The 27,663-nt window shown below is 41.0% G+C and overlaps 2 protein-coding genes across 10 annotated transcripts in view; one reads left to right on the forward strand and one right to left on the reverse strand.

Moving 5' to 3' along the window:
* The window catches only part of Kntc1 (kinetochore associated 1), a 104,946-nt gene that overhangs the window by 1,377 nt on the left and 75,906 nt on the right, over positions 1 to 27,663 (forward strand). The window contains exon 1 of one of the 6 annotated variants that reach the window (XM_042268532.2): positions 26,956 to 27,199. The exons of 1 other annotated variant lie outside the window; for it this stretch is intronic. The gene's annotated coding sequence lies outside the window, so the exon portion shown is untranslated. Of the gene's footprint in view, positions 1 to 26,955; positions 27,392 to 27,663 lie in introns of those variants that run through there. 4 more of the 6 variants (XM_076561410.1, XM_076561406.1, XM_076561408.1 and 1 more) reach the window with 4 other exon arrangements.
* Positions 3,655 to 27,034, reverse strand: Rsrc2 (arginine and serine rich coiled-coil 2). 4 transcript variants are annotated; one of them, XM_006970710.4, is made up of 11 exons: positions 26,689 to 26,793; positions 22,138 to 22,294; positions 20,376 to 20,419; positions 19,507 to 19,584; positions 17,554 to 17,766; positions 14,330 to 14,533; positions 11,680 to 11,802; positions 8,791 to 8,870; positions 6,742 to 6,974; positions 6,029 to 6,118; positions 3,655 to 4,306 (listed from the first exon to the last, which is right to left on the reverse strand). In XM_006970710.4, exons 4-11 carry the CDS (start codon positions 19,512 to 19,514, stop codon positions 4,127 to 4,129), a joined length of 1,131 nt encoding a protein of 376 aa, XP_006970772.1. In that variant the 5' UTR covers positions 19,515 to 19,584; positions 20,376 to 20,419; positions 22,138 to 22,294; positions 26,689 to 26,793; the 3' UTR covers positions 3,655 to 4,126. The 4 variants fall into 4 exon arrangements, with proteins under 4 accessions (XP_006970772.1, XP_006970773.1, XP_006970770.1 ...); XM_006970711.4 differs by having other exon boundaries at positions 6,742 to 6,971; positions 26,689 to 26,792; XM_006970708.4 differs by lacking the exon at positions 19,507 to 19,584 and having other exon boundaries at positions 17,554 to 17,744; positions 26,689 to 27,034.

Raw genomic sequence — 27,663 nt, forward strand, 5'->3', positions numbered from 1 at the left:
ACTTAAACTGGTCAAATAAGTGGTCATTTGAAACAAATGGGATACGGAAACATTTTGGGGATGGAGATGGTTTTATTTTGATGTGATTCCTTGAAGCGGCAATTCATCCTACAGACAATAGAGAAGAAACTAGACCCGTGGAAGATCTATTTTTTCAAAGTCTTTTTTTAGTGGTGTTGGGTATTAAACTCAGGACCTCATATACACTAGTCAAAAGTTGACTTGGGCATTTGTGGTGATGCCTTTAGTCCCAGCACTCGAGGGGTAGAGGCAGGTGGATCTCTATGAGTTCTGGTCTACAGAGTGAGTTCCAGGACAGCAGGAGCTACTCAGGGAAACCCTGACTCATAAAACCAACTAAATAAATAAATAAAAATAAAGTAAAATGGGGGGAGGATTACTTATTGGAACATGGATAAATTAAAAGTAAATAGGGGGGCATTACTTATTGGAATATGGGTGACTTGCAGATAGCTCCAACACCAAAGTTTCACTTCTCAATGATTCTTTCCCTAAAGGTCTTGTTAGCGTATAAACAGATGACATGGTGGATCCATAGTATGGTTAAGTAGAAGGTCTTTATTGGGATAGAAAGAAGTCAGTGGCATTAGAGAGAGTCCAGAGCAGAGAGAGTATAGTGAACAGAAAATGGCTAACATTTTAATCCCAGCTTTTAATCCCTGCTTTTAATCCCAGCCCTCGGATAGGCAGAGATAGGCGGATCTCTGCTAGTTTGAGGCCAGCCTGTCTACAGAGCTAGTTCCAGGACAGCTAGGGCTGTTACATAGAGAAATCCTGTCTCAAAAAACCAACCAACCAACCAATAAAAAAAAAAAAAAGAAAAAGATAATGGCTAACAAACTTGACATCGCCAGGGCTGTCTGCAAAGAGAAGGGAGAATAGCAGGAGTGGACACAGCAATAGGAGGGTTATAAGAATAAGGAGCTGGCAGGAGGGCAGAGCCCGTGAGCTGGAGGGAGTTTAAGGCAGGGGAGATGGAAGGGGCTGGGGTGGACTTTGAAATGTGTTGACAGGTACAGGCACTTGTGATTCCAGCATGTGCTTTGATGCTGATCGGTACCACGGATAGCCATATTGTCCCTTCTGTCAGAAGTAAAATGAGTTTCACAAATTCCCGAGGAATGCTGGCTTTTATCTAACTGCCAGAAATCCCATTTCTGGCTCTTTGGACTGCCTTTTGGGGTGTGGGGAACTGTTTGCTTTGGACCTGACAGATGGAGATTGATGAAGGCAACATGAAAATAAGAGGCCGATTTCTACAGAGGCATACTGTCTAATCAAAATGAACGAAGCGGTCTCTCCGGAGTAGAGATGTGCACTGGGGTCTTGGAGTTTTATGTGCCAGAGAAGGGAATTTGGGTGTAGGAATATTTCAGTCTGCAGACCTATTTCTGTTTTCCCAAAGACAATTTTGATGGAGGTCCTCCTCATGTTGGCATCCTTCAGTTCTCCTGATAGGGTCTACGGACTATTGATCCCCTCAGGAGCCTCCCTGCTATTATAGTTATCCTCTCAACTCTTCCTGCTGCAAGTTCTTCAGGCCACTTGAGGCTTCTAGGCGATTAATCCTTTAAGGTCTTAAAAGTTTATTTTTTACATACAGACTTGCATGATCTCTTTCCCTGGGTAGATGGGTCACGAATAATCCACTCTAACATCAATCATCACTTAGTCCAATTTAACAAAGTCTGTCCTTCCAGGGATGGAAACACCTTTAGCACATGCTCAGGACGTATTTCCAGATCAGTCTGTGGCTGTTGGAGCCAACCTGGTAAAAATAAGAACTCAAAAAATTTTAATGGGTGACGACCAATAGAGCTGGTGGTGACCCATCTTGCCATCAGTGGGCCAATCAATGAGTGGGGGAAAAAAAGCCAAGTGATTAAAAAAAAAAATGTGCTGGGCAAGTGGATCTGAGTTTGAGGCCAGCCCCGAATTCCAGGACAGCCAGGACTATATAGAGAAACCTTGTCATAATACAGCTGGGGAATGGCTCTGTTTGCAATGATGGTCTTAGGAGACTTTTGCGATCTCACATATCCCAGTTCATTTGGTGCTGGGAATCAAATCCATGGCTAGGCCAATGGAGCAACTGCACTATATTCCCCAGGCCCTTCTGAGTTGCCTAGGCAGGCCTGGGGCAATCTTCCTGTATTAGCCTCCCTAGGGATAGGATTCCAGCATCTAAACCTTTCTTCCCTTTCTCCGAGAGGCATAATTTATAGAAAGAAAACAAATGTTAGACTTTTGAGGAACTATGGGGGTTGGATTCATGATTAAAAACTACAAAAATGAGCGCTGTTGGGATGAGTGGGAAAGTGAAAGGATTCCCATTTAAACTAAGCATGTTACCCTTTATCCTTTATATAAAAGAATTTTTCTGGTCCTGTTTTTTGCCTGGATCTATGTGTACCATACATGTGCACTGATCATGGAGGTTAGAAGGTGTCAGAGCCCAGGTAACATGAATAAGAATTTGTGGGCTGTCATGTACTGTAAACTGAATCCAAGTTTTCCGGCCTTATTTATGAAAACATTTTTTTTGACTCTTGCTAGGTCAGCACATCTAGTTCAAAATTAATTCTCCTGCCAAGTATGCATAAAATAATTCTTGCCAAGTGGTGGTGGTGCACGCTTTTAGTCCCAGCACCCGGGGGGCAGAGTAAGGTGAGTTCAAGGCCAGCCTGGTCTACAAAGCAAGTTCCAAGACAGACTCTAAAGGTACACAGAGAAACACTGTCTCAAAAAAAAAAACCAAACAAAAAATTTTAATTCGGCTGGAGAGATGGCTCAGAGGTTAAGAGCACTGGCTGTTCTTCCAGAGGTCCTGAGTTCAATTCCCAGCACCCACATGGTGGCTCACAACCATCTATAATGAGATCTGATAGCTTCTTCTGGCCTGTAGACATACATGCAGGCAGACCACTGTATACATATCGAATAAAAAAAATTTAATAAAAAATTTTAATTCTTGCCTGCAGCTCCTTCCTTTGATCTATATAAGTCATTCACCATCATTTTAGCTGGATGTTCCTTACATAAACACCCATCACACAAAACAAGATTCCAAAGCTTGAGCCTTCCAGGTGCTTGGGTTATTAACCAGACTCCCATACTCAGCTCCTCAAAGTTGTTTCTAGCCAAGTGGTGGTATTTATGCTTTTAATCCCAGCATTTGGGAGGAAGAGGCAGGTGGATCTCCGAGTTTGAGGCCAGCCTGGTCTACAAAGTGAGTTCCAGAGAAACCCTGTCTGTGCCACCCCCCCGCCCCACAAAAAAGTTGTTTCTAATGTCTCAGTTTCTGATAAGACTGCAAAGGGATAATGAGCAAGTAGCATACAACGGACTTGTTATAAGGCACTTTATTAATATAAAAGTGCTCACATCCCTTTAATGCATTAACCTATTTCCTGAATAACATGGACTAACAAATACTGCACATCAATTCTGCCTTATAATAGGAAAACTACTATTTTAATAAATTTGCTCCATTCACCTTCCCTTTACATTTCTGTGCACTGTAGTATTGCTTATACCCTAAAACAGCTGCTGTAAAAAAGCATTTATAGCCAGTGTTTTTTAATTGTAACATCAACGCTACATACAACAGACTCAAACAAAACACCAGGTAACTTAAATTAACACCAGTTTTGAGAAAACCATTTTTATTATCACTGCCCAGCGTATGTGTGCAGATTATGTACCAAATGGCCAGATCTTCTAAAGAACATCTACTTAACATTTCTTTCATGTTTCAAGAGATGAAAATAACTGTACAAGGTTAAGTACAAAAGTACACAAGACAGCGGACACGAGAAAATCTATGTATGAGATTTTATCCCACCCGAAGCTTTAATAGATTTGAAAAGTAGAATTCATGAACTAAAAAATATTGTCCTTCTATAGTCCTGTCAAGTTTAATGGAAGTGGGTTTAACCTGATTACAACACTAACACCAGTATCACTGATCTGATATTTACAAAAAAAATCGTATTTTTCAATAAATTAAAGTCAATGCAACACCCATGCAAGCTAGAATACTAGCTGTTTGGTGAACAAGGACCTGACATCAGAACAAGTCTATAAAGTCCCAAGTTGGTAGTTTTCAAACTGTATCCATTCCACGCATTGAAGATGTGAAACCCAAACCCATTCCTCTTTGTGTGTGGGTTTGTGATCTTGCCATTTCATACTGAGCATCAAGATTTCGAAAAACTTCTTCTTGTTGCTTCAAAGTCTTGTAACTTTCTTCGTCAACCGAGCTACAGCCAGCTTCATCTTCACTCTAAATACCATACAAACAATTGATTTTTAACTTTATTATTGTGTGCATGGTTGTACTACCTGCATGTAGGTTGGTACACCATGTGTGTGCAATGTTTGCAGAGACCAGAAAAGTGTTGGTTCCCTAGGACTCTCCAGTTGTGAACTGCCATGTGGGTGCTAAGAATCAAAATGGGTCCTCTTGAAGAACAAATGCTTTTAACAGCTGAGCCATCTCTCCAGCCCCAGATATAAAATAGTAACCTTGATAGGAAGTTATACATACAAAGACTTGTTCTATGGATGGAACACAGCATGATGACAAACAATAATTTCCTGTAAGTGGTGTGGTCAATAGTGCAAAGACTTAAGCATATAAATGCCATATATAGAGTGAAATAGGGATACACATGTTTCAGGGACAGGGACAGAAGTGTTAACTATTTTATTGGATGTAACAGGAAAAAGCCATGCAGGCATTGGTGGGGTGGAGCGCATGGAGATTACTTCGTTAAAGTAAAAGCCAGCTGGGGTGGGAGACATGGCTTTAAGAGCACTGGCTGCTCTTCCAGAGGCCCTGAGTTCAATTCCCAGGACCCACATGGTGGCTCACTACCATCTATAGTGGGATCTGGTGCCCTCTTTTAACATAAAGTTATGCATGCAGATAGAGCACTCACATTCATTAAATAATTACCAAACAAACAAAAGCCAGCTTAAGTTAAACACAAACATCTCCTTCAACGAAGAGCCCATTTCTTTATATCTTTCCAGGGCTTGCATCAAATTAATTCTCTATACATAAATGGTTAAGCATTTCTTTGTGTAGCCTTGGCTGTCCTTGAACTCACAGAGATCTGCTTGCCTCTCCTGAGTACTGGGATTAGGAATGCACCACCATATTCAGCTACTTTTCATCTAAAAGAACATTAGCATTTCCCCAGCAAATTCATTACTCCTCTTTAAACTTTCATCAAAAGACCAAGAAAGATTGGAAACAGGCTTCTATGTAGCCCAGGCTATCATCCAACTCTTTATGTGACCTAAGATGATACTTGGCCAGGTAGTGGTGGCACATGCCTTTAATCCCAGCACTCAGTTCTACAGAGACAGCCAGGTCAACACAGAGAAACCCTACTTCCAAAAACCCATGAACTTGACTCATGTAGATCATTAGGACTGCTAAGCAAGGACTCTACCAATAGGGCCAGATGAGGATATACATCAAGATCCTATCTCAAAAAACAAAACAAAATGAAAAATCCCAAAACATCAACAAAAACCAAAAACAAAGCAACTACCAACTGAGCTACATTATCAGTCCTGCTTTAGATTTTTTTTATTTTGTTTTTCGAGACAAGGTTTCTCTGTGTAATTTTGGTGCCTGTCCTGGATCTCGTTCTGTAGACCATGCTGGCATCGAATTCACAGTGATCCACCTGGCTCTGCTTCCCGAGTGCTGGGATTAAAGGCATGTGACAACCCTGCCCGGCTGCTTTAGATTTTTAAATATAGGGTCTCACTAAGTAGCCTCAGCAGGCATGATCAACAGACATGTCAAAACAGTCTGTATTGTCCAACAGTAAGGATGACTATTGCATAGTCATGTCTACGAGATTAACTTGGAGAACAGATATCCTCAACTAAGTGCTTGGAACTGACATATGACTGAAATACTTTGAAGTCAGAAATCAATGAAGCTGAGAAAACGGAACTTAGGATCAAACCTGAGGCATAAACTCACCTTAATTCCCATTAACTTCCTAAATTTGACATTTTGGTCCTTGTTTCCAAAATTCAATTTTTCCCATATTTCAGCAGATTGAGATTTGTCCTGTTAAAAAGTACTGAATTTTAGAATATGTAAAACTTAAAAGTTTATTATGTTATAAATTCCACAACATAGGCAAATCAAACAATTTAAAGAATCCCATTACTATAATTTATAACTATCTTAACACTTCTTAGAATTATGAAGGAATAAAACCTAAATGAACACCACCTCATAACATATCCCATGCCTACTGAGACAGCATTGCACTCTGTAACCCAGGTTGTCTAGGAACTCCTGATCCACCTGCCTCAGCCTCTCAAGAGCGTGGACTAGAGGCATGAGCAACCACACCTGGCTCACAATGTATCTTTTACCAAGCTGCTTAGTCCTCACTCCTTATAAATGTATGTAAACAATTGATTTTCTTCAAAAGCTTGGTTCAAATGAATTCAACATTTGGATATTCCAACACAATATTATCACCCAAAAAAGGTCACAATTGAGAAGCATGCAAATGAATCATATTTTTTTTCTAAGTTGGACGGACACACGGACACACACACAGTTTTAATCGTGGCAAACCTGACCATTATAAACCGCCTCTTGGAAACGACAGCTTTCATTCCAATCTGTTTCATGCAACCATTAGCTAGTGGTGAACTGACAAGAACACAAGAACTTACGCCTTCTTTCTTGCCTTGCCAGAGCATTTTCCTCTTTTTCTCTTGCTCAGCAAATTTCATTGGATTCACAGCAGCTGGGTTATAGTAGCTGGGCACAGCTATGCCGGTCTCTGCCAAGGCTTTGGCTTGCAGGGCTGCCATCTGAGCTGCCATAGCTATCTGAGGAGTCACTTGTGTTCCTGACGCCAATAGTGCAGCAACATTGAGAACAGAGCCCCCAGTGGCTGCAGCTGCTGAAAAACATACAATGGATTTTAAAGACATAGCTAATTCACACAATAGTAGTGTTTGTATGTCTATAAAACCTTACCATTTATAAAAGGGAAAGGTAATTATCATCAAATAAGGAAATGTTAGCTAATACATGTTAGTGTGTTCATCAACACACATTTGCTTATTATCACCAAAGAAATGTACGCAAAATAAGGCAGCATGATTTCAGTAAAATAACTAGGGTACGTGTATGCTTTTTCAAGACAGGGTTTCTCTGTGTAACAATCCTGGCATCAACTTTATAGACCAGGCTGGTGTTGAACTCAGAGACCCGCTTCCCTTGGCCTCCCAAGTGCTGAGATTTAAAGGTGTGCACCACCACACCCAGCACCAGTAGCTTTTTTGTTTGTTTCTCTGTGTTGTTTTAGTACCTGTCCTGGAGCTCACTCTGTAGACCAGGCTGGCCTCGAACTCACAGAGATCCACCTGGCTCTGCCTTCCAAGTGCTGGGATTAAAGGGGTGCACCACCACTGCCTGACCCACCAGCAGCAATTTTAATTAAAGCATTTAGAACAATTTAGTCATTTTTCACACACAAGAGAGGGTATTGTCAAGTTCTAGAGACATGCCAGATTCTTCAAATAAGTTGTCAATCCAGAACATAGCCGCCACCTTCAAAGAAAAATATTCTTGGCTGGGTGGTGGTGGCAGCATATGCCTTTAAGTCTAGCAGGGGCAGGTGGATTGAGGCTAGCCTGCTCTACAGAGTGAGTTTCAGGCTACACAGAGAAATCCTGTCTTTTAAAAAATGTTTGAGTGTTTGTTTTTATGTATGTATGTGTACCACATAGATGTCTGGTGCCAGAAAGAACAAGAGAGCACTGGATTTTCTGGAATTTGAGTTACAGATGGCTCTGTGCTGCAATGTGCGTACTAGGAATCAAACCCAGGTCCTCTGGAAAAGCAGCCAGTGCTGATAACTGCTGAGCTGGCTCCTTAACCCCTCCTCTTCTTACAAGACAGGGTCCTACTGTGTAACCTGACTGGCTTGGAACTTGCTATGTAGACTATGTTGGTAACAAACTCAGAGACTGCCTTCAGTCTGTCTCCTGAGTACTAGGATGAAAGGCCTGAAGCACTATCCCCTGCTAGAATACAGCTCTCTTAAAAAATTCTTTCTTCTACACCTTGTTTTTGCAAACAGTTTTTGCTATATAACAGCTTTGAATTTGCAGGGAGCTTCCTAAGTGGTTATCAGATACCATATTTATCTGGCTCTAAAAGTTTTTTTTTTTTTTTTTTTTTTTAATTTTCTGGAGCTGAGAACCAAACCCAGGGCCTTGTCCTTGCTAGGTTCTTAAGCTAACATAAGAAGTCAGCTATGGAGGTTTATTACCAGGAATAACCATCATTCACTCATCAAAAAATTATCTGTTCTTAAGACAATGAGACAGCTTGGTGGGTAAAAGGAAAACCTGACCACTACAGAACTTACAGAGGACGAGAGAACCGACTCCACAAGTTGTCCTCTGACCTAGACATGTCACCATGGACGGCATCTGAGTGCTCACTTCACATACTCAATATGGGCATGCGCGCGACCGCATGCCCGCACACATGTTTTGTTGTTGCTATTGTTGAGACAGGGCCTCATTATTCAGACCAGGTTGGCCCTGAACTCTGAAATCCTCTTAGCTCTGTCTCTCCCAGTGCTGGGATTGAAGGAGTGTGACCACTCAGAGCCACAAAATGGTTTTTGAGAAGATTGTTCCTATTCAATTTTCTGGATTTTTCAAGTATTTTTTTTACAACCACGCAATGCCCAGTTAAGTTACCTGCAGCCATCTCTTGTTGCTTTTGCTTCTCAACCATTTCCTTTTCTCGTTGCTCTTGTAATTTCTTTGCCCTTTCCAACCTATCAAAGACAATTTAAAACAATTGATGTAAAACCAGTATATATCTTCATGTATGTACACAAACATTTCATACACAGAACTTTAAAATTAATGAATCATATCCTTCCTATTAAGATTAGGTACCAGACAGTTAATAAGTATATCAACACAAGTCTTAAAAACAAAAGTCATTATTCATTTTAGAACGATAGGGGAGGGCTATGTTGTCTTTGTTGGCCTTGAACTGCAGGACTGTAGCAGGCTATGAACCAGGGATGCAAACTTTGCCATATTCACCAAAGTAGCATATGCTATAACGTTTAGAAATTTCTGTGTGTCTGTTTTTTACAGACAGGGTCTCAAGTAGCTTTGGCTAGCCTGGAACTTGTGACACTCCTGTCTTTACCTAACAATGGGATTACAGATACATGCCACCATGACTACTCTTACATAATTGCTGAATTCGTTAAAAGCAAAATTTTTATATATCCTCTCTCACCCTAAATGCTTTAAAAAAAAAAAAAAAGCAAAGATAAAATTAAAAGCCTGCAAACCATATACTGGTGCTAAACATTAAACTACAGTATATGCTTAAGTGGTAAAACAGTATTTATAATATACTGCACAGGGCAGAATGAACCTGAATAAAAATAGTCTATTTTATATCCATACAAATAAAGGATCCCTGCAATCTTTAGTTTATAAGATGATATGCAAAAACCCTTCTTAACAATCTACTAAATCAAGAAATCTATGGTTAGCAAGGGAACTGGTAACATAAAATAAAAATTTCAATACAAAACAAAAATGAATTACCAAATTATACTTTACACTAAATTACCATGTTTTGTCAAATTCATTTTCCACAGAGCAGATAGTAAGTGGTTATCACTCAGTTCTTGAATGAGAAACCTGTCATGTGGTCTCATTAATTCAGTCCAAATCCACTGTGATTGAGGAAATGGTTGTTTTGGTGTTGAGACACACATGCTATTTTAGAGACAGTAAACAGGTATTTGTGTTTTTTTCTTTTCCAGAGAGTGTCTCATGTAGTCCTGGATGGCCTCAAACTCAGGTGGTGAGAATAACCTTAAACTTAAGACAATTCCTGCTTCTCCATCTATATGCTAGGATTAGGTATGTGCCTCACTGATTTTAGGCAGGGTCAAGGAACTCAGGGCTTGTGCATACTGGGCGAGCACTGTATCAACTGAAGTACATCCTCAACAGATATTTGTTTTAAAAAGTACTTAAATTTACAAAAAGATGTTTTACAATCTATAATCCTTGAGAATAACTTTCTGATTATGTTATTCAGCAAAATAGGTCACAAACCGTTTATTTCCAAAATTGCTTTAAATTCTGACACTTAAAAACCAAAAAAGAAACCTACATGTGTCTCTTTCTGGTTTTTTTTGTTTGTTGGGGAGTCAGGGACTCTTCATGGACCTCCACCGTCCTAGACCCCCTCTCTCCATGTAGCCCAGAGTGGCCTCACACTCAGTGATCTGTCTGCCTCTGCCCCCTGAGCACTGGATTGAAGGCATGGACCAATACACTTCAAACGTTTCTTTTAGAGGGCTTCCTGTCTACCTGTAACAGCAAGATCACTGATAATCTAAATCAAGCAGCTTTATGGTAGTAACAACGGTTTTCTTTTTGGTTTTTAGAGACAGGGTCTCATGTAAGCCTAACACTGCCCTCAAAGTATCCACGTAACCAAGAACAACTCTGAACTCCTGATCTTCCTACCTCTCAATGCAAGGATTACAGATATGCACCAACATATCAACCCTATAACTTTACCTTAGTAACAATTAAAAAGAAAATATAATAGATGCCAGTATGTAAGAAAGAGTACACTTCACTGCTTGGAAAATAGTGTTTAAGTTAATAAACCATTATATATTAGGTTTTTTAACTCTGTTGCTTGAAACAAGACAACTATTGGTCTATCGGTTGCACTTGTAGGGCCAATGCAGGTCGGAACCAACTCCATTCACTGAGGTGAACGGATGAAGAAGGGGTGAGCTCACACCTTTGCTGCTGCTGTTCAGTGGAGTTTCTGCCAGGCTGGCTTCACAGGGCAGCAGCACATCAGGTTACACTGTGATAACTGTATTTTTATAATGAAAAAAAATACAAACTCAATTTTGTAAGGAAAAAAAAAACACCCCAAATCCAAAAAATATAATTTTCAGAATATGCAAAAAATTGCAAACAGGTGCTTGCTTGGCTTTTGGCCTCCTCCTGAGGCAGCTCTTTGGCCCCTGCACATTTCTGTCACAGACCTGCTCTAATGTGGCCACATAACTGCCCAACAGTCAAACAGAAACTTTGGAACTGCAACGTTCTCTCTATACAACAAGATAATAAATTGGCTTGTGATGTATATCTACTAAAACTAAAATCTAGTGACAGAATTCTCTGTTCAGGTGTTTTGTTTTTAATAAAGAAAAAAAAGTAAAGGAAAAGACAACTCAGGTTCTTGAATGATTTAAAATTCAAAATTTTCAAAAGGAAAAGACTTTGAATCTTTGTTTTTTCATGCGGGTGGTGATGGTAAAAATATCAGTTAATCACAAAGGCAAAAACTTCTCAGCCTATCTGCACGTGCAAATTAAAAATAAATGACAACAAAATTCCCAAGTAAAAACCTACTTATGTAGTTCTAAATTACCAATGTGCAACAGCATTTATGGTTAGATTTTCTGGGGGTGGGTGGGATGGGGAAAGGATAATCCTCTGAGTTAAAAGCATTCATTTGCCTACACAATTGACAGCAATTCGAAAAGGAAAAAAATGACTTAAATGGGAAAATACACATACCTCCTAGCTAAAGCCTCCTGGGCGTCCATTGCTGTGTTTCTGCCTCTGAAGGGAGGTGGACTAGGTGTCCGGCTTAGGCTTCTGCTAAATCTTCTTGGTTTTTCAATCCTCTTCTTTCTATCTCTGAAATAACCAGTATTTTGTGTCTCATTATGGCCATCCAATAATTATCTTCATAAAAACTAATTTTCTTTACATAGCTCAACAAGAATCAAAAAAATAGAGGCTTAAAAAAAAATCTGCATATATGCCTGTGTACTATTTACATGCTTGGTACAAAGGCCAGAAGAGGACATCAGGCCCACTGAACTGGGAGTTCCAGATGGTTGTGAGCAACCACAAGTGCTGGGAATTTAACAAGAACGGACAGTGCTCTCAATCACTGAGCAACCTCTCCAGCCCCTATCAATACATCTTTCATAGTAATTCTAAATTTCTTACACATATGGCCAGTTAATATCCATGTTATAGCTGGAATCATACTGGCTATTTCCAACTTTCTGCCTACATACTCAGTGGTGCAAAGATTTGCTTCATAATCCTGCATGTTAGTCTGTACACAATGAGGATTCAAATATTCCTACTATTTTAAGCTGAATTAATGTCTCAATGGTTAAGAGTGGTTAAGTTCAGGTTCCAGCATGAATGTTGGCTGGCTTGCAACTGCCTGTAATGTAACCCCAGATAAAGGCAATCTAGTGTCCTCTTCTGGCTTCCACTTGTAAGAAGTATATAGGTCCTTGTGCTCAAAGATAAACAGGAGGCAAACCAGGAATGCTAAACACACAGCATTAAATAGGACAGTACTGTCCTAAGAAAACACACCTGTTTTCTGCATAGAAGGCTGTGAATATACATGGTTAATAGCCTGGTGACTTTCTGGGCCATGTGAATGGCCAGGCAACACCAGCTTCCACAGATCCTTATCTTGATCTATTATTTATCTCAGACAAGCACAGCACTATCTTCCTCCATACCCTTGAGTCTGCTTCCAAAGCAATCTTCATGGAAGATGTAACTTGTACAAGAGTTTCAACATAATCATTTCTTAAGCTTTGTTGTGTTAATTATCACCAGGAAACATTTTTCCAAATTGTGCTGTGCTTAAATATGCCTAAAATAAACCATTGGATGGCAGACTCTCAAGGTTTGAACTAACACCAGCTACTGAGCCAAGGTGAACTGGACTTCCTTCTTGCCTCTCGCAATGGACAATTTGCTGGCCATGGTATTTAAGGAGACCCAACATCCACTGACATCTGCATACAAGGGAAATACATAGCCATACACAGAACAAATCTTAAAAAAATAAGGGAGGGCGGGCCAATGACCTGGACCAATAAAAACATCCAAGTGAACTAACTGCTTGAAAGGCGATTAAAAATGAGTTACACCAGATTATATTGAGGAATACATATGTACATACAAATAACAGGTATTACGCACACAGTAACAACGGACAAAGAAGCCATGAATTTGAAGGAGAGAGAAGGAAGGGCATACAAGAGGACTTGGAGGGAGGAAAATGAAGACCCTCTTTCTAAGAAAAAACAATCAATCAAAGAGACAACAACCACCAAAAAAACCCACAAAACAAAACAATTTTTTTAATCCTTTGAGTCTTTTTTTTTTTTTTCCAAAACAAATTTTGATCCCAGAAACCATGGGGAAGCAGCCAGCCCAGGGCTAAAGAGAGACTCCAACTTGAAGACCAAACCAAAACCAAAGCAGAAAGGAATGTAAACCACGCCATAAAACAAGAGTAAATGACAATGATAAATAAATTAAAAAGGAAGAAAGCTGGCTCGGTGACAAATAGTACTTGCTGTGAAAGCAGGAGGACCCAATCCAAACCCCTACCATCCAGGAAAATAGCTGGGCATGGCTATAACCCTAGTGTCTGAGACTGTGGGGACAGGAAGACCCCAGGAGGTTTAGGTCACCCTAGCTGAGTCCCCAAATCAACAAAGAACTCAAAGATCAATAGAGGACAACAGCTGATAGCCCCTCTACAGGTACGCCACACACCCACACACCCACTCACCCCAGTAGCTAGAGATGACTCAGTGGATAAGAACACTTGCTGCTCTTGCAGAGGACCTGGCTTCAGTCCACAACCACCCATAACTCTAGTTCCAAGGGATCTGATGGTCCTCTTTTGACCTCAGGCACCATGCATGCAGGCAAAACAATCAAACAAGTAAATTAGGAAAACAAAACCCAAATAGCCTGATAATATAGAGTATTATATTAGCTCTTGTGATTTAAAAAAAAAGAAAAGAGGAACGCAATTGCTGGGTGTGGTGGCAAATGCCTTTCAGGGCTACACAAAAAACCCCAAATCTCAAACCAAAACCAAACCAAACAGAAAGAACATAATAAATTTAGGTTACTATCACCTATCACCTTCAAATCACATGCTGTGTAAGAATGTGTATAGGAAATGTTTTCTGTGGTGCAGGGCACAGAACCCCTGGACAAAGCATAATAAGCATGCCCACTGAGACACACCGCTAGGCCCTAAGTTTGTTTTTACTGATGATGTAATGATTTAAAATATTTTAGATCAATCAGTAGATAATGTGCTGTACAACTGAGAAAAGGTGGATAGTGAAGAGCACGCTGTACTTTATTCAGGATGAACACTTACCGACTTCGACTTCTTGATCTGCTCCTGCTTCTAGTCCTATGCCTGTGTCTGGATCTCGATCGGGAACGTGTTCTAATCCTTCGTTTTCTATCCCGGCTTCTAGATCTTGACTTCTTCCTGTCTCTGCTTCTGGATCGAGACTTTTTCCGATCCCTACTCCTGGACCGAGACTTCTTCCTCTCCCTGCTTCTACTTCGATGGCGTCTGAAATTCAAGTGCATAAACTTTGAATTGCTTACAATTGCCTTCCTTTTTAAGGACAGGGTCTTACTATATATCCCAGGCAGACACTGAACTTCTGTCCTACTTAATTCCTGAACGCTGAGATTGTAGGCATGTGTAACCACGCCAAGACCATAATTATCTTTTCCATTGTACACCTTATAAAGTAGTTAACAAAAATCCAAAACCAAAACCAAAACAAACCAACAAAAAAACCAAAAACTGCAAGACAGCAAAAAATATAAACAAACAAACAAACAACCCCCCCCCCATAAAACTGCACTGTTTACAGATTAGGAAAAGGTGTTTCTTCACCCTCAGTCATCTCGGCAGCTACTCTTGGCTGGGCTCTATCCTGTACCATAGCTTTAAGGAGGACCACCACCAGGACCACCAGGACCACCAGCACTACCACATCTCTGTAGTTGGATTCACTTTCATGCCAATTTGTTATAAAAAGTACAAGTAGACTCTGACTCTGGAGCACAAATGGTCATTCTTACTAACCTCCCAGCTTTAGCTTAATTTAAAATAAAATGTTATGCTATGTTGGCCAAAACTAGCTTCCATCACTACAAAGGTAAAAATATTCAACTGGGCACATGAAAATTACAGAGCATATGCACTGGCTGTCACTGACCCAGCAGTATCTGTTACCATCAGAAACAACAGAACAGACTGGTGAAAGCAAACCACAACATTTTAAACACAAGTTTGTCAAAGTTTATTTTAAAAAACAAAATAGAAAGGAAATTGACCCTTATGTCAAAGTGTATCAAACATACAAATTATTGCCCAACAATTATTGCTCACTTGGGAGGCAGAGCCAGGCGGATCTCTGTGAGCTCAAGGCCAGCCTGGTCTACAGAGCAAGATCCAGGACAGGCACCAAAACTACAGAGAAACATACCAAAATATTTGACATCACACCTATTATTGCCCAATCTTCACTGAATGTAACTAAACACTGGTTTCTTAAAATAAATAAATAAATAAATAAATAAATAAATAAATAAGCAAACACCCAAACTAACAATTCCCCACTCTGGAGCCATAGAAATGGCTCAGCTCTCTTCCAGAAGATTCCCAACACCCACTATTCCTAACTCCAGTTCCAGGGAATTCAATGCTCTTCTGGCCTCCACAGGTGCCATTCACAACGTGGCACACACATACATGAAGGCAAAACACCCATGGACATTAAAACAACCAGCTACATATTTGAATAACAACTCCATTTTCCAAAAGTTGTTTTTTGTTTTTGGTTTTTTGAGACAGGGTTTCTCTGTATATTTGGAGCCTGTCCTGGAACTCACTGCATAGACCAAGCTGACTTCAAATTCACAGACCCACCTGTCTCTGCCTCCTGAGTGCAGGGATTAAAGGCGTGGGCCACCAGCCGGCCCAAAAGCCGTTTTATTGTGACTAAATATTATAATACAATGTTGTTTTATGATACATTCAATTTCTTTTCTTTTCTTTTTTCTTTTTTGGCCAATAGCAACAATAATTAAGTACATCAAAACAACTTAACTAGCTTAGTGTGGTGTTGCTTATATACCTACAATCACACTGTAAAGGAACACTGGGACAACTGCAAGCTTTAAGCCTGCCTAGTGGTAGAACATACTTTTAATGCTAGCTTGACTGAGCTAAGAGGATAGCCAGAAGTTTGCAGCCAACCTAAGATTCATAGTGAGTCCTGGGACAGTTACAGAATCAAAAACTAAGCCGGGCAGCGGTGGCGCACACCTATAATCCCAGCACCCGGGAGGCCGAGCCAGGTGGATCTCTGAGTTCGAGGCCAGCCTGGTCTACAGAGCGAGATCCAGAACAGGCACCAAAACTACACAGAAAAACTCTGTCATGCCGGGCGTTGGTGGCGCAGCCGGGCGTTGGTGGCGCACGCCTTTAATCCCAGCACTCGGGAGGCAGAGGCAGGCGGATCTCTGTGAGTTCGAGGCCAGCCTGGGCTACCAAGTGAGCTCCAGGAGAGGCGCAAAGCTACACAGAGAAACCCTGTCTCGAAAAACCAAAAAAAAAAAAAAAAATATACAACAGCTAGGCAGTGGCGGTGCACACCTCTAATCTCAGCATCTCTGTGAGTTTGAGATCATCCTGGTCTACAAAGCAGATGCCAGGACAGCCAAGGACTGTTACACAGAGAAAACCTGATCTGGACACCTCTAATCCCCCAAACCAAACCAAACCAAAAACGAAAATGTAGAACAGAAGTTAAAGAGGTAACAAATTTTGCACCAATCCTATAAAATAATAGTCTTTGGGTTAATAAAGTAACAATGCAACTGTTTGTTTCTTTCTTTCTTTTTTAAAAAAGACTTATTTGCCGGGCAGTGGTGGCGCACGCCTTTAATCCCAGCAGTTGGGAGGCAGAGGCAGGCGAATCTCTGTGAGTTTGAGGCCAGCCTGGGCTCCAAAGCGAGTTCCAGAAAAGGCACAAAGCTACACGGAGAAACCCTGTCTCAAAAAACAAAACAAAAAGATTTATTTAATATACATTAGGTTTTGCCTGCATGTATGCCTGTATGAGGGTGTCTGATCTCTTGGAACTGGAGTTACAGTTAAGAACTGCCATGAGGGTGCTGGGAATTGAACCCTGGTCCTTTAGAAGAGCAGCCAGTGCTCTTAACCACTTGAGCCATCTCTCCAGTTCCCATAATGTAACCTTTTCAATACAAGTAAAAAAGGTTAAAGTTCATCTAGCCACTAATTAAATGTGGCTTTGAAGCCACTTTTGGATTTATGAGAAAGCCCCAAATGGATTTTCCTCCAGTGCTGCGGACTCAATACCAGGACTCTGGACATGATAGTTCTCTGAAATATATTCTAAGATTCTAAAAGCCTTTAGATATAAGCTGGTAAAGAACTACATTAAGGTAGTGAGAAATGCCTATATCCTAAGATTATGTGTGTAATGCTAGGAATACTCTACAAGTTAAAGGTATTGGAAGGCGCCAAGGTTCATCACCCAAACTAGTTACCTTTCACGAGACCTAGATCTTGAGTGACTTCTGCCTCGTGATGACTTCCTTTCTTTGCGTTTGTGTCTGTCCTCACCATTTTCAGATGAATTTAATCGCTCTCTTCCTTTGTCAGAAGAATGTTCTTTGTCATTGTGCTCCTCAGACTTATGTCTCTTAGAGGGCTTATCTTTGGATTCATGTCTTCTTGCCTGTTTTAACAAGAAGTTGGTTCTTTCAGGAAAATAGTGCAACAAAAAGAGTTAGTATGGGTATCAGTAAACAAAAATGTTGTGATGCAACATTAGTAACCTTAGGAATGTGTGGCAAATAAAATCATCTAGTTTCATATCACCTAAATGTTGCATATATAATTATAATTTTCTGATTAAGATACAAAATTGCAGGAATGTGTGGCAAATAAAATCATCTAGTTTCATATCACCTAAATGTTGCATATGTAATTACAATTTTCTGATTAAGATACAAAATTGCAGTTTGTTCCCTAAGTATTTTAAAAATAAACATTTAAAAAATAGATACTGAAAGCCATGGTTCAAGTGGAATCCTCATTTTTAAAAAATTAACAAAACCCATTCCAAATCCAAAGGACACACTACCAAGTTTAAAAAATAGGGCCAGGTGTAGTGGCACACACCTTTAATCCCAGCACTAGGGAGACAGAGGCAGGGAAATACCTGAGTTTGAAGCCAGCCTGGTTCCAGGACAACCAGGGATACGGAGAAAAACCTTGTCTCAAAACAAAACAAAACACCCCCCCCCCCCCCCGCGCCCCAACCACAAAACAAACAAATAAAAATAATGGAACTGAGGGATGTACCTCAGCAGCAGTGTTTCACTAGCCCGCATAAAGTCCAAGGTTTAATCCCCAGTAACAGCAAAAAGAAACGAAAAAGGAGATAATAGGTAAAAACAAAGCAATGCTTCTTCACAAAATTCACTTCAAAAAAAGCAGCCAAGTCTACTTTAACAAAAAGTTAATACTTACTGCTATTTCAAATTATGCAGAGTAGCAATGTCCCCCTCAACCAACCTCCTTTCTGGCCCCATTCTCTCCAAAAGAGCTTATCTTTCAATGTCTACAAACCATGGAGCAATCACTTATCAGCCTGTGTCAATCCCAACAGGCTTACAGCTCTATTATATTTTCTGAACCTACGGTTGAAAATACCAACTACCATTTTTAATTGAGAAGCAAAAAAAGTAAATAAACCAGGGGTAACAATTCCTATGTCATCATAAAATATATATTTTGAACTTAAGTGTATGATCAAATCTCAACCTTACCACTCAAATGTCAAATCTGGAATTATGTATTTCCCAAGCCAAACATGTGAAAGCCACCTTGTATTTAAAGCTTAAATCCCCCACAACTCAGGGTTGTTAAACTTAAATCTAAGAGAAATTCAGATCCTCTAAACTGTTCTTCCATTTCATATAAACAAGAGGTGAAAACACAGAGTGGCACAGTAACTCAACTGGGCCAGGGCCCCATCCTTTGCTGCTCAGGCTACCATTTCTCCACGGTAACGTAACACAACACAGGTATTTCCCAAAATAGGCCACAGCATATTGCTTTTGACTAGAGGTTAACTTTAAATACAGAGTCAAAAAACAAACAAACAAAAAAGTAGAGTCAATCATTTAGGAACATGCACAATGATACATCAGAAAATGATCATAGTGATTTTTTATCTTGCAGATTAACAAGAGACCTGGAGACACGAGCTAAACCTTAGTTTCAAGACCAGTTCTCTATGACCTTACAACTTTCTCAACTCTGCCATATATTGGCAGACTAGAAATGCTTATAAACGGTTCAATTCCAGACACTTTAAGAGTTTAAGCCAGTTTTCAAACATAACATTACTATTAATTTTATAAAACATTAAAACCCTTAACTGATTTAAGATATATTTAAGGGAAATAGGAGTTTGAATGACTAATAGTTACCTTATCATGAAGTAGGCTTATTATTTTGCTATCTGAGTCTGCAGCGTCTTCAGTTCAGTCTCTTCGCGCATTAGCACGCTGAGTATGATTTATTATAGAAATGTTATCATGTGAGCTAAACAAAATAGTCATTTTCACAAAAACTCTCCTAAATTAAAAATTTAACAGAGCTTCCATTAGGGGGGAGAGGTGAAGTCCCTGCCCATATTGGATTTCAGAGTCCCTTGCCCAGCCCCCTGAGGCTCTTTTCCCTTTCTCACTGCTGATTCTCTTCCTGGGTAGCTCAGTCCTCATCTTCTTAGGTGGGGGAGGCAAGTTAACTCCTATGCAGTACAGCTGCCGCCGCCTTTGTTTTTCCTAAGGCTCTACTGACATGTCACCTCTCCAACTGTCCCTCACATTTTTACTGCAATAGCGTAAGGCTGACTACTGGACTAGCTTCACTAAAGAAAAGAGAGGAAACTCAGTACTCAATGAAGAAAAAGTAGCCCACAAATAGGATAATGATAAAGATGACTGATACTTAAAAATCTTGAGCAGTTGTCAAGGATAAGGAGACCTGGGACCTCAGATTAATGGAAGCTCTGTATCACAGGCCTAAAAATCCAGCTTATTCTTCATATGATATTTTTTATTGTGAATATTTTCACAATATAATAAAAGTTAATAGTTTTTGAAGGTACTTTTTATACACACAACTATCTTCTTGAAAAATGATGAATCCAAATCATGCTTATTTAAAAACCCAATTAACCTTTTAAATTTCAAGTTTTGGTACTTACCTTGACAATGGCAAATAGTCACACAAACATTTCTACCAGACACTTTACAAGAATTTTAAAGTACCTATTCACTAAAGTGTTAATTACCTCTTTGCTTCTGCTCCGGCTCCTGTGTTTTCTTCCTTCATTATCTGTGAACACACACAAAAGCCAAAAATAACATAAACACACACAAACATCTTAAACATAAATTATAATTATGTAACAATAAAAAGTCCGTAGTACAGGACTTTCATAACAAGGTCCAGGTTTGAATAAAAAAAAAGGAGGGGGGGGAGCAATCAAAACCACTACTTTCAAAATTTCCAGTGAGGGCTGTGTCTTCCAAAGACTACATTTTCTTTTAGTCACTCCCCCTTCCCCTTCCCTTGAAACAGAATGACTTTTTGTTACCCTGGCTGGCCAGGGACTGGCACTCGCTATGCAGACCAGGCCTGGCTCCCTCCTTTCACCTTTACGTGGGGTTCTGAGGGCTGAACTTAGGTTGTCAGGCTTACACATAAGCGCTCTCACCACACTAGGCCATCTCACTGGATGTCAACTCCTGGCCTTCACAGATCTCTCACACACAATATACCACACATACACATACTAAATAAACATCCATATATACATGGACATGTATGTGTGTACATGAAAACTCCCAAAACAAAAAAATTAGAACAGATTTGGGCTGAGCACACACAATCCCAGCACAAAGGAGGGTTAGTTTGGGTTAAATTTGACATGATTTATAATTAAAAGGATGTTAGCTAGAAACTTCCTTTTTCTTCTTCTTCTTTTTTTTTTTTTTTTTAGGCAGGGTTTTTTGTATCCCAGGATGGATTTTAATTTTTGATCATCCCACAATGTCATATCAAGCTTGAAAATGTTCACTCTAAATGTGATCACAATGCCCAACAGATTTAAACATACTAAAAAAGATCTTGTTGAGAATTATCTATACACACAAGTAACAGTTGATGACTAAGCTCTAGTACAACCTTTAAACTAACCGCTCTTCTGTTTCTCACTCTATTCGTTTATTCTGCAATGTTAGGCTCTGCTGTGTATTATGCTCATTGTTAAAAGATGATTGGCCAATAGCAGGGCAGAAGAGATTGGGCAAGACAGCCTGACACAGTGAGAATGCTGGGAGAGAAGGGCGGTCAGGGCGGTCGTGAGGCGTGTGAAAAATGAGGTAAAAAGCCGTGCAGTGGTGGCGCACTCCTTTAATCCCACAATGAGGGAGGCAGAGGCAGGCAGATTTCTTTGAGTTGGAGGTTAGCCCGGTCTACAGAGTGAGTTCCAGGACAGCCAAGCCTGTTATACAAAGAAACTTTGTCCCCAAAACCCAAACAAACAAAAAAGGCCACAAGCCATGAGTCACATGGTAAAGCATAAATAGAAACATGGGTTCATTTAAGAGCTATTGGCTGAGCATTTTTAAGTAGTGATAATCAGCCTGAGTTGGTCATCTGGGACCAGGAGATGGGGACAGGAAACATCTGATTACAATGCTCTTATGCAAGCCAGGCACTCCACACTAAAGTCACCCCAGGCCTGCTTTCTCTCCACAGCAAAATGTTTGCCTTTAAGGCTAGTTACTTGAGACACTGTCTCACTATTCAGCCTAGGTTAGCCTGGAACTACTATGGAGTCCATTCTGTCCTTGGAGCACTGCAGGGCTTGGTGTGATGAAATGATAGGGACTACTCAACAGAGTGCTGGGTTCTAGCCTTAGTGAAAACAAAACATTCCCATGTAGGGAATGCTACGACACAGTTAAAAAGTACCAAGTTAAAATGTGTTAAGTAAATTCAGAATACACCACTATCTAGGCAATGTTTCAGCACATTAAATTCCTCACCTGATTTTCGCTTTCTTTCTCTTGATCTTGACCGTGACCTTGAATAGTGATGTTTTGAGGTTCTAGGAGAAATAGACACATCTGACTGCTCTTTTTTCTTTTCTCTATCTGGGGATGTCTTTTCTGGGGCTAGTCCATCTCGTTCTGTATCAGTAGCCTAAAAGTTAAAAATAAAAATCAAAGTTTGTAATTGCATTTCCAATGTCTCTTGGTTTTTAAAAGGGCAAGGAATGAACACAGTTGAGTTTTACCAGAAAAGATAAAACAAAACCCATATATGGCTGATTTCCAAGTGGACGTATGTATAGCAAAGTAACAGGTATAAAAAGACTTGACTCTTGGCATTTCCAATAAATATTTAAAGAAACTATAAAACTTCAGATGTGTGAATTAAATCTGCTGACTTGCCAGTAATCAAATCGCTGTTCATTATTATTAAAAAGCTATCTAGAATAAGCTGTTAAAAGGTTTATAGGTACTTAGAACTGTAAGATATTAAAGCAGCATAGGGAGCATTTCTAGATTATAAAAGAAGAAGCAGAAAATTACCTTACCTGAGAACCTAATTAACCTTCTTTAATGAAAATATCCCCTTGGCACAGAGGTACAGCAAAACATGTTCTGCCTCTCCGTATTTATGCTCTGGGCTATGGAAACATCAAGCCGTTTCCACGTTAAAGCATTTTATAGGCAATATTACAATATAAATTTTATTTTGCAGTGGTATGGATTAAACCCAGGGTTTCATGATTGTTAGAAAAGTTCTCCATCACTGAGGTAAGTCCCAGCACTTATAAAACCAAAACAAAAAATACAACGGCACACACATTTCAGAGACCTGATTCACCTAAGGTTCAGTTTCTTGTCACTTTCTAGTTCACAGAAGGCCACCTATCTTCTGTACTCGTAACAGCAACCAGCACAAAAGCCCATGAATAAATGCTCGAGATGTGAATTTCAGTTGTATCCTCCTCACTAAAGCTATTTCTGGTATAAGATGTAGGTCAGTGGTAGAAGCGCTTGCTTCAAGTGTGAAGATCTGTCTTAAATCACCAGCACTGGAAAAAAATCTCCAACCACTACCAGCCCTGTTTCTGAGAACTGTGCAATCCAAACAATGTCTTACCATAGAACTACTACAGAGGGGTGCAAATGATGTATAACAGTACTCATGTATGAAATGCTACAATATTCTAATTAAAAAGAAAAGTACTCTGGGAGGTGGTGGCGCACGCCTTTAATCCCAGCACTCGGGAGGCAGAGGCAGGCAGATCTCTGTGAGTTCAAGGCCAGCCTGGTCTACAAAGTTCCAGGAAAGGCGCAAAGCTACACAGAGAAACCCTGTCTTGTAAAAAAAAAAAAAAAACAAAACAACAAAAAACCCAAAAAAAGAAAAGAAAAGTACTGCCTGGTGGCGGTATTGCATGCCTTTAATCCCAGCACTCGGGAGGCAGTGGCATGTGGACCTCTCCGAGTTTGAAACACAGAGCTAGTTCCAGGACAGCCAGGGCTATAGAGAGAAATCTTGGGGTGGGGATGGTAGGATACAAACACAAAAATTACTAAAGAAACTGATGATCTGATTTAAGCAGGAATAATAGAAAGTATCTTATTTTCAAGTATATACTAAAACCTGAAAGTTCCCTTGAATTGAGTTTGAGATAACATTTCATAGGCAAGACAAGCCCTGAAATGGCAATTACAGATACATACCACCAAACCCAACATTTGCTTGAATTTGGTAAGAGGCACTGGCAAACAAACAGATCTGAACCATATGTAGTGGAACCGTAGGTATCTGACTGGAGAAGGAAAATAAAATTGTTCACCCAGCCAACTGATGCCTCAGGACAGGAGCTGGCAAACAACATTACTTTTCTGCAGAACTCGTGTGCTCTTTTCTTTCTTTCTGAGACAAAGTTTCTCTATGTAGCCCTGACTGGCCTGGAATTCATCATGCAGACGAGGCTGTCCTCAAACTCAGGTACCTAACTACCTGCCTCTGCTGGGATTAAAGACCCATGTCATTGAGCCCAGAAGAATAATTTTTTGTATTTAAAAAGCTTGGTAAAGCAAGCAAACAATGTGAAAGATTGCAGATTACCCATAAAACCCCAAGTATTCACCAGCTGCTCCTTTTCACCAAGTGTTTACCAATCTCTGACTTAGGACTTCAGGGGAAGATAACTACAGTCTTCATCAAGAATCATGACTGACTTTTTCCCTCGGGAAGAATAGTCCAGAAAACAAGTACCAAAACAAAGGAAGTGTTTTATTTTACTCGGATATAAAAATGGGTCAAAACCAGTACCAGATTCCAATAATAATAAAACTACACTTTGAAAAAGGACAGATTTGGGGGCTGGAAAGATGGCTCAGGAATTAATTACACATAATTAAAAGGACAAACTTATAATTGGAGGTGAAATGCATAAATTATGTGCTAAACTACCACCTGTACCTCAATAGGAATAGTAAGAAACAAAAAGGAAGCAACTAGCTACAGGGGAGGTTCTTAGTTCTTATTCCAGTAGCCATGCTCTTTTTTTCCAGGATAGGAATAATTTGTGCTGAAAGGCATTCTTCCGTCAGAATCAAGGTCAACCTTACTTTACAGCTGACAACCAGAAACACTAGCTGATGCCCCTAAAATACTGCAATATCTCTGTCTTTGCTACCCACCAGTGATACATGTTGCTCTACTACACCATTAAGAGCCACAGTGATTTTCTTTCATTCTTGTTATCACTATCCTTAGAGATGATTTCAGATTGGCCTGAGAGATACTCCCTCAACCTAAAAAAGCACTTCAAACATAAACCACAGGCACCACCTCCCCATCGAAGCTTTAAGAGGATGCCTGCTATGTGTTCTCAGCTGCCCTCAAACTTTTCAAGCTTCTGCTGCAGCCTTCCAGTTGTTAGGATCATAGCCATGTAAATATGTTCATTTTCCTGAGAACCAACAGAGAACTGAAAACTACAGAAACAGACAACATTTAGTCCACTAATGTTTATTCTGCAACAGAGGAACCACTATGTGACACAGGTCAGTAGCTGTCACTTTCACATGGAAAACACACTACAGAACAAAACCCACACCATTAAACACATGTACTATTAGATGGGCCCTGACAAAATACAACTCTTGGTTTTCTAAGGATATTTACAATACAAGGGAGATAGAAAGTCCTATTAGCAAAACTACTCAGCTTTACTTCAGTTTAGCAGAAATTCCTAAAAACACTGCCTGCAAACTGCCTTCTATGTAGTTGCTGGGTCGGTGAGAAAGCCACCCATTTCTTACAATTTACATCTTGAAAACCCCACCTGAAGCAGAGCACACAAATGCCTTCCCAGCGCAAAGGAAGGGAAGCAGCATACTTAATACTAGGCCAGTTCTCCGGGGGATTGCCTGTATAGTAGAGGACACTGCGGAAACCAAGTATTCGAGTTCATTTACGGAGCACAGAAACAACACTACTCTCGAAGTATATTAAGAGGTCCAAGACACAACTTCGAAGTATCAGTCCCACAATTTAAAAAAGCTTATCTACTCTTTGAAACCTCATAAAAATTATTTTAAATTCAACTAGACATAAAGAGTAGGGAGCTGCAGAAAAACCACTCTATTTTCAAATATTCCAATTATCAGGAAGAGCAGTCCCTGTCTACAATATGAAGTTAAAACCTTTTAGTCAGTAAAAAGGGGTTAATACATAATGCTCACAAAAAATATTATCTCTCTATAACTAGAAACAAAACAATCACAGGATGATATGATTCATTAAAAACGGGCATAGAATATCCAGGGCAGGCTTCCTGTCCTAAGAGGTGACTTAGGTACGGTTTTAATATGGATCAAGACAGGGGTCTTCAAAGAAACAAGGCCCCGCGGTTCTCAAAGACTTAAAATGGAAACACGAGTCGCCCTGAAGCACAAGTACCAGGGAACGGAACTGGATAACCGGACAAATTTTTACTCTTTAAGACAATCCCAACTCCAACCGAGGAGGAGATCCCCACCGCCAAACGCTAAGCAGGAGGAGGCAAAGCACCCCTCTCACTAAGGAAGGGTTCGCTCAAAAGCCCGAGACTGCTTCCTCATCCATCGTCCCTTGAGCGGACCGCCTTTCTGACCCGATCCTTTCCAGAGACGCCTCCTGGTCTCTCTCCTTCCTCCCCTTCCCAGTCGCAGTTCTCCAGCGGCAGCACAAACTCAGAAGCCCTATCACACCGCGACACATAACCCCCAGTCGGGGTCCACGAGAGGAACCCCACAGTTCGGGGGGGCCTCTCAAGAAACACGGGGCGAGGGCAGCGAGGAGGAAAGTTCTGGAAAAAGGAGCCATTCCCTGCGGCTCCCCACCCCCATCCCCACCGCCTTACCTCCCCCTCCCTGCTGCAGGAAGCCATGATGGCGAGCGCAGAAAGCGGCCGCGGCGCCATTTTGTCCACACACAAGCACGGACAACAGCTCCGGGAGCTGTTCACTCCGCGTCAAGACCCACACAGAACCCAGCCCTGGCCTCGGGCTCCCGTCAGGACCTACCGCCATCGTTTTCGAGTCCCGGCCGCTAAGGCGGCGCCTCCGCTGGACGCGCTCAACAGTCCCGGCCGCCCCGACGCTTCGCCACAGACTATATCCCTAGCGCGAGAGACCCGGATGGCACAAAAGGGATGAGGCCTGGCGCGCCGCGCAGCTTGCTGGGAGAAAAAAGGGGTGGCGATAAGAGTTTCTATAACAACGCGGTTCGAGATGGTGATTGGTTAGACTTTCGAAGGGCGTGGCCTGGGGCCTGTGAAGTGGGTGGGGCCGAGCATACGTCGTAGAAGGAACCCGCGGGAAGCGGGGATTGAATTTGATCTAGGGCGGGGCGGTTTCCTAGTTCGAGGGTGAGAGAATTTTGGCCTCCTCCAGCCCCCGTAGGAGGGGTTGGGCTCGGTATTCTCCCGCCAATTCAAGTCAGTGGCATGGAAGCTAAAATGAGTGGGGGCGGTTGTGTGAGTCAGGAAGAAGTGTGAAACACTTGCGAGGTCTCTTTTAGTGTCTTCAGCTGCAGGTGAGAAGGACCAACCGCGCTGCTGTAGGGAAGCGGGAGTCGGGCCAGGTGAAAAGAGAAGCGGCTTCCGCCCATTTCGGGGCTTTTCTCCCTGTAGACGCTGGCGCGGGGGAATGTTGGAGGTGACTCTAGACTGCTGGCCCTCTGAGCGTTCGTGGATAGCTTCACTGACTGTATTCTATCTCGTTCATGGTATTGGGGTTTTTTTGTTTGTTTGTTTGTTTTGGTTTTTCGAGACAGAGTTTCTCTGTGTAGCTTTGGAGCCTGTCCTGGAACTCACTCTGTAGACCAGGCTGGCCTCGAACTCACAGAGATCCGCCTGCCTCTGCCTCCCGAGTGCTGGGATTAAAGGCGTGCGCCACCACCGCCCCCTCTCGTTCACGATACTGTATTGGCTCCTTTTTTTCCTCCCTCAGTCAGTGATGCCGAAAGTCTGTGCTTATCACTCGTTCGCTTCCATGCAC

This window comes from Peromyscus maniculatus, chromosome 23 (genome assembly GCF_049852395.1).
Source record: "Peromyscus maniculatus bairdii isolate BWxNUB_F1_BW_parent chromosome 23, HU_Pman_BW_mat_3.1, whole genome shotgun sequence".
NCBI classification, from domain to species: Eukaryota; Metazoa; Chordata; class Mammalia; order Rodentia; family Cricetidae; genus Peromyscus; species Peromyscus maniculatus.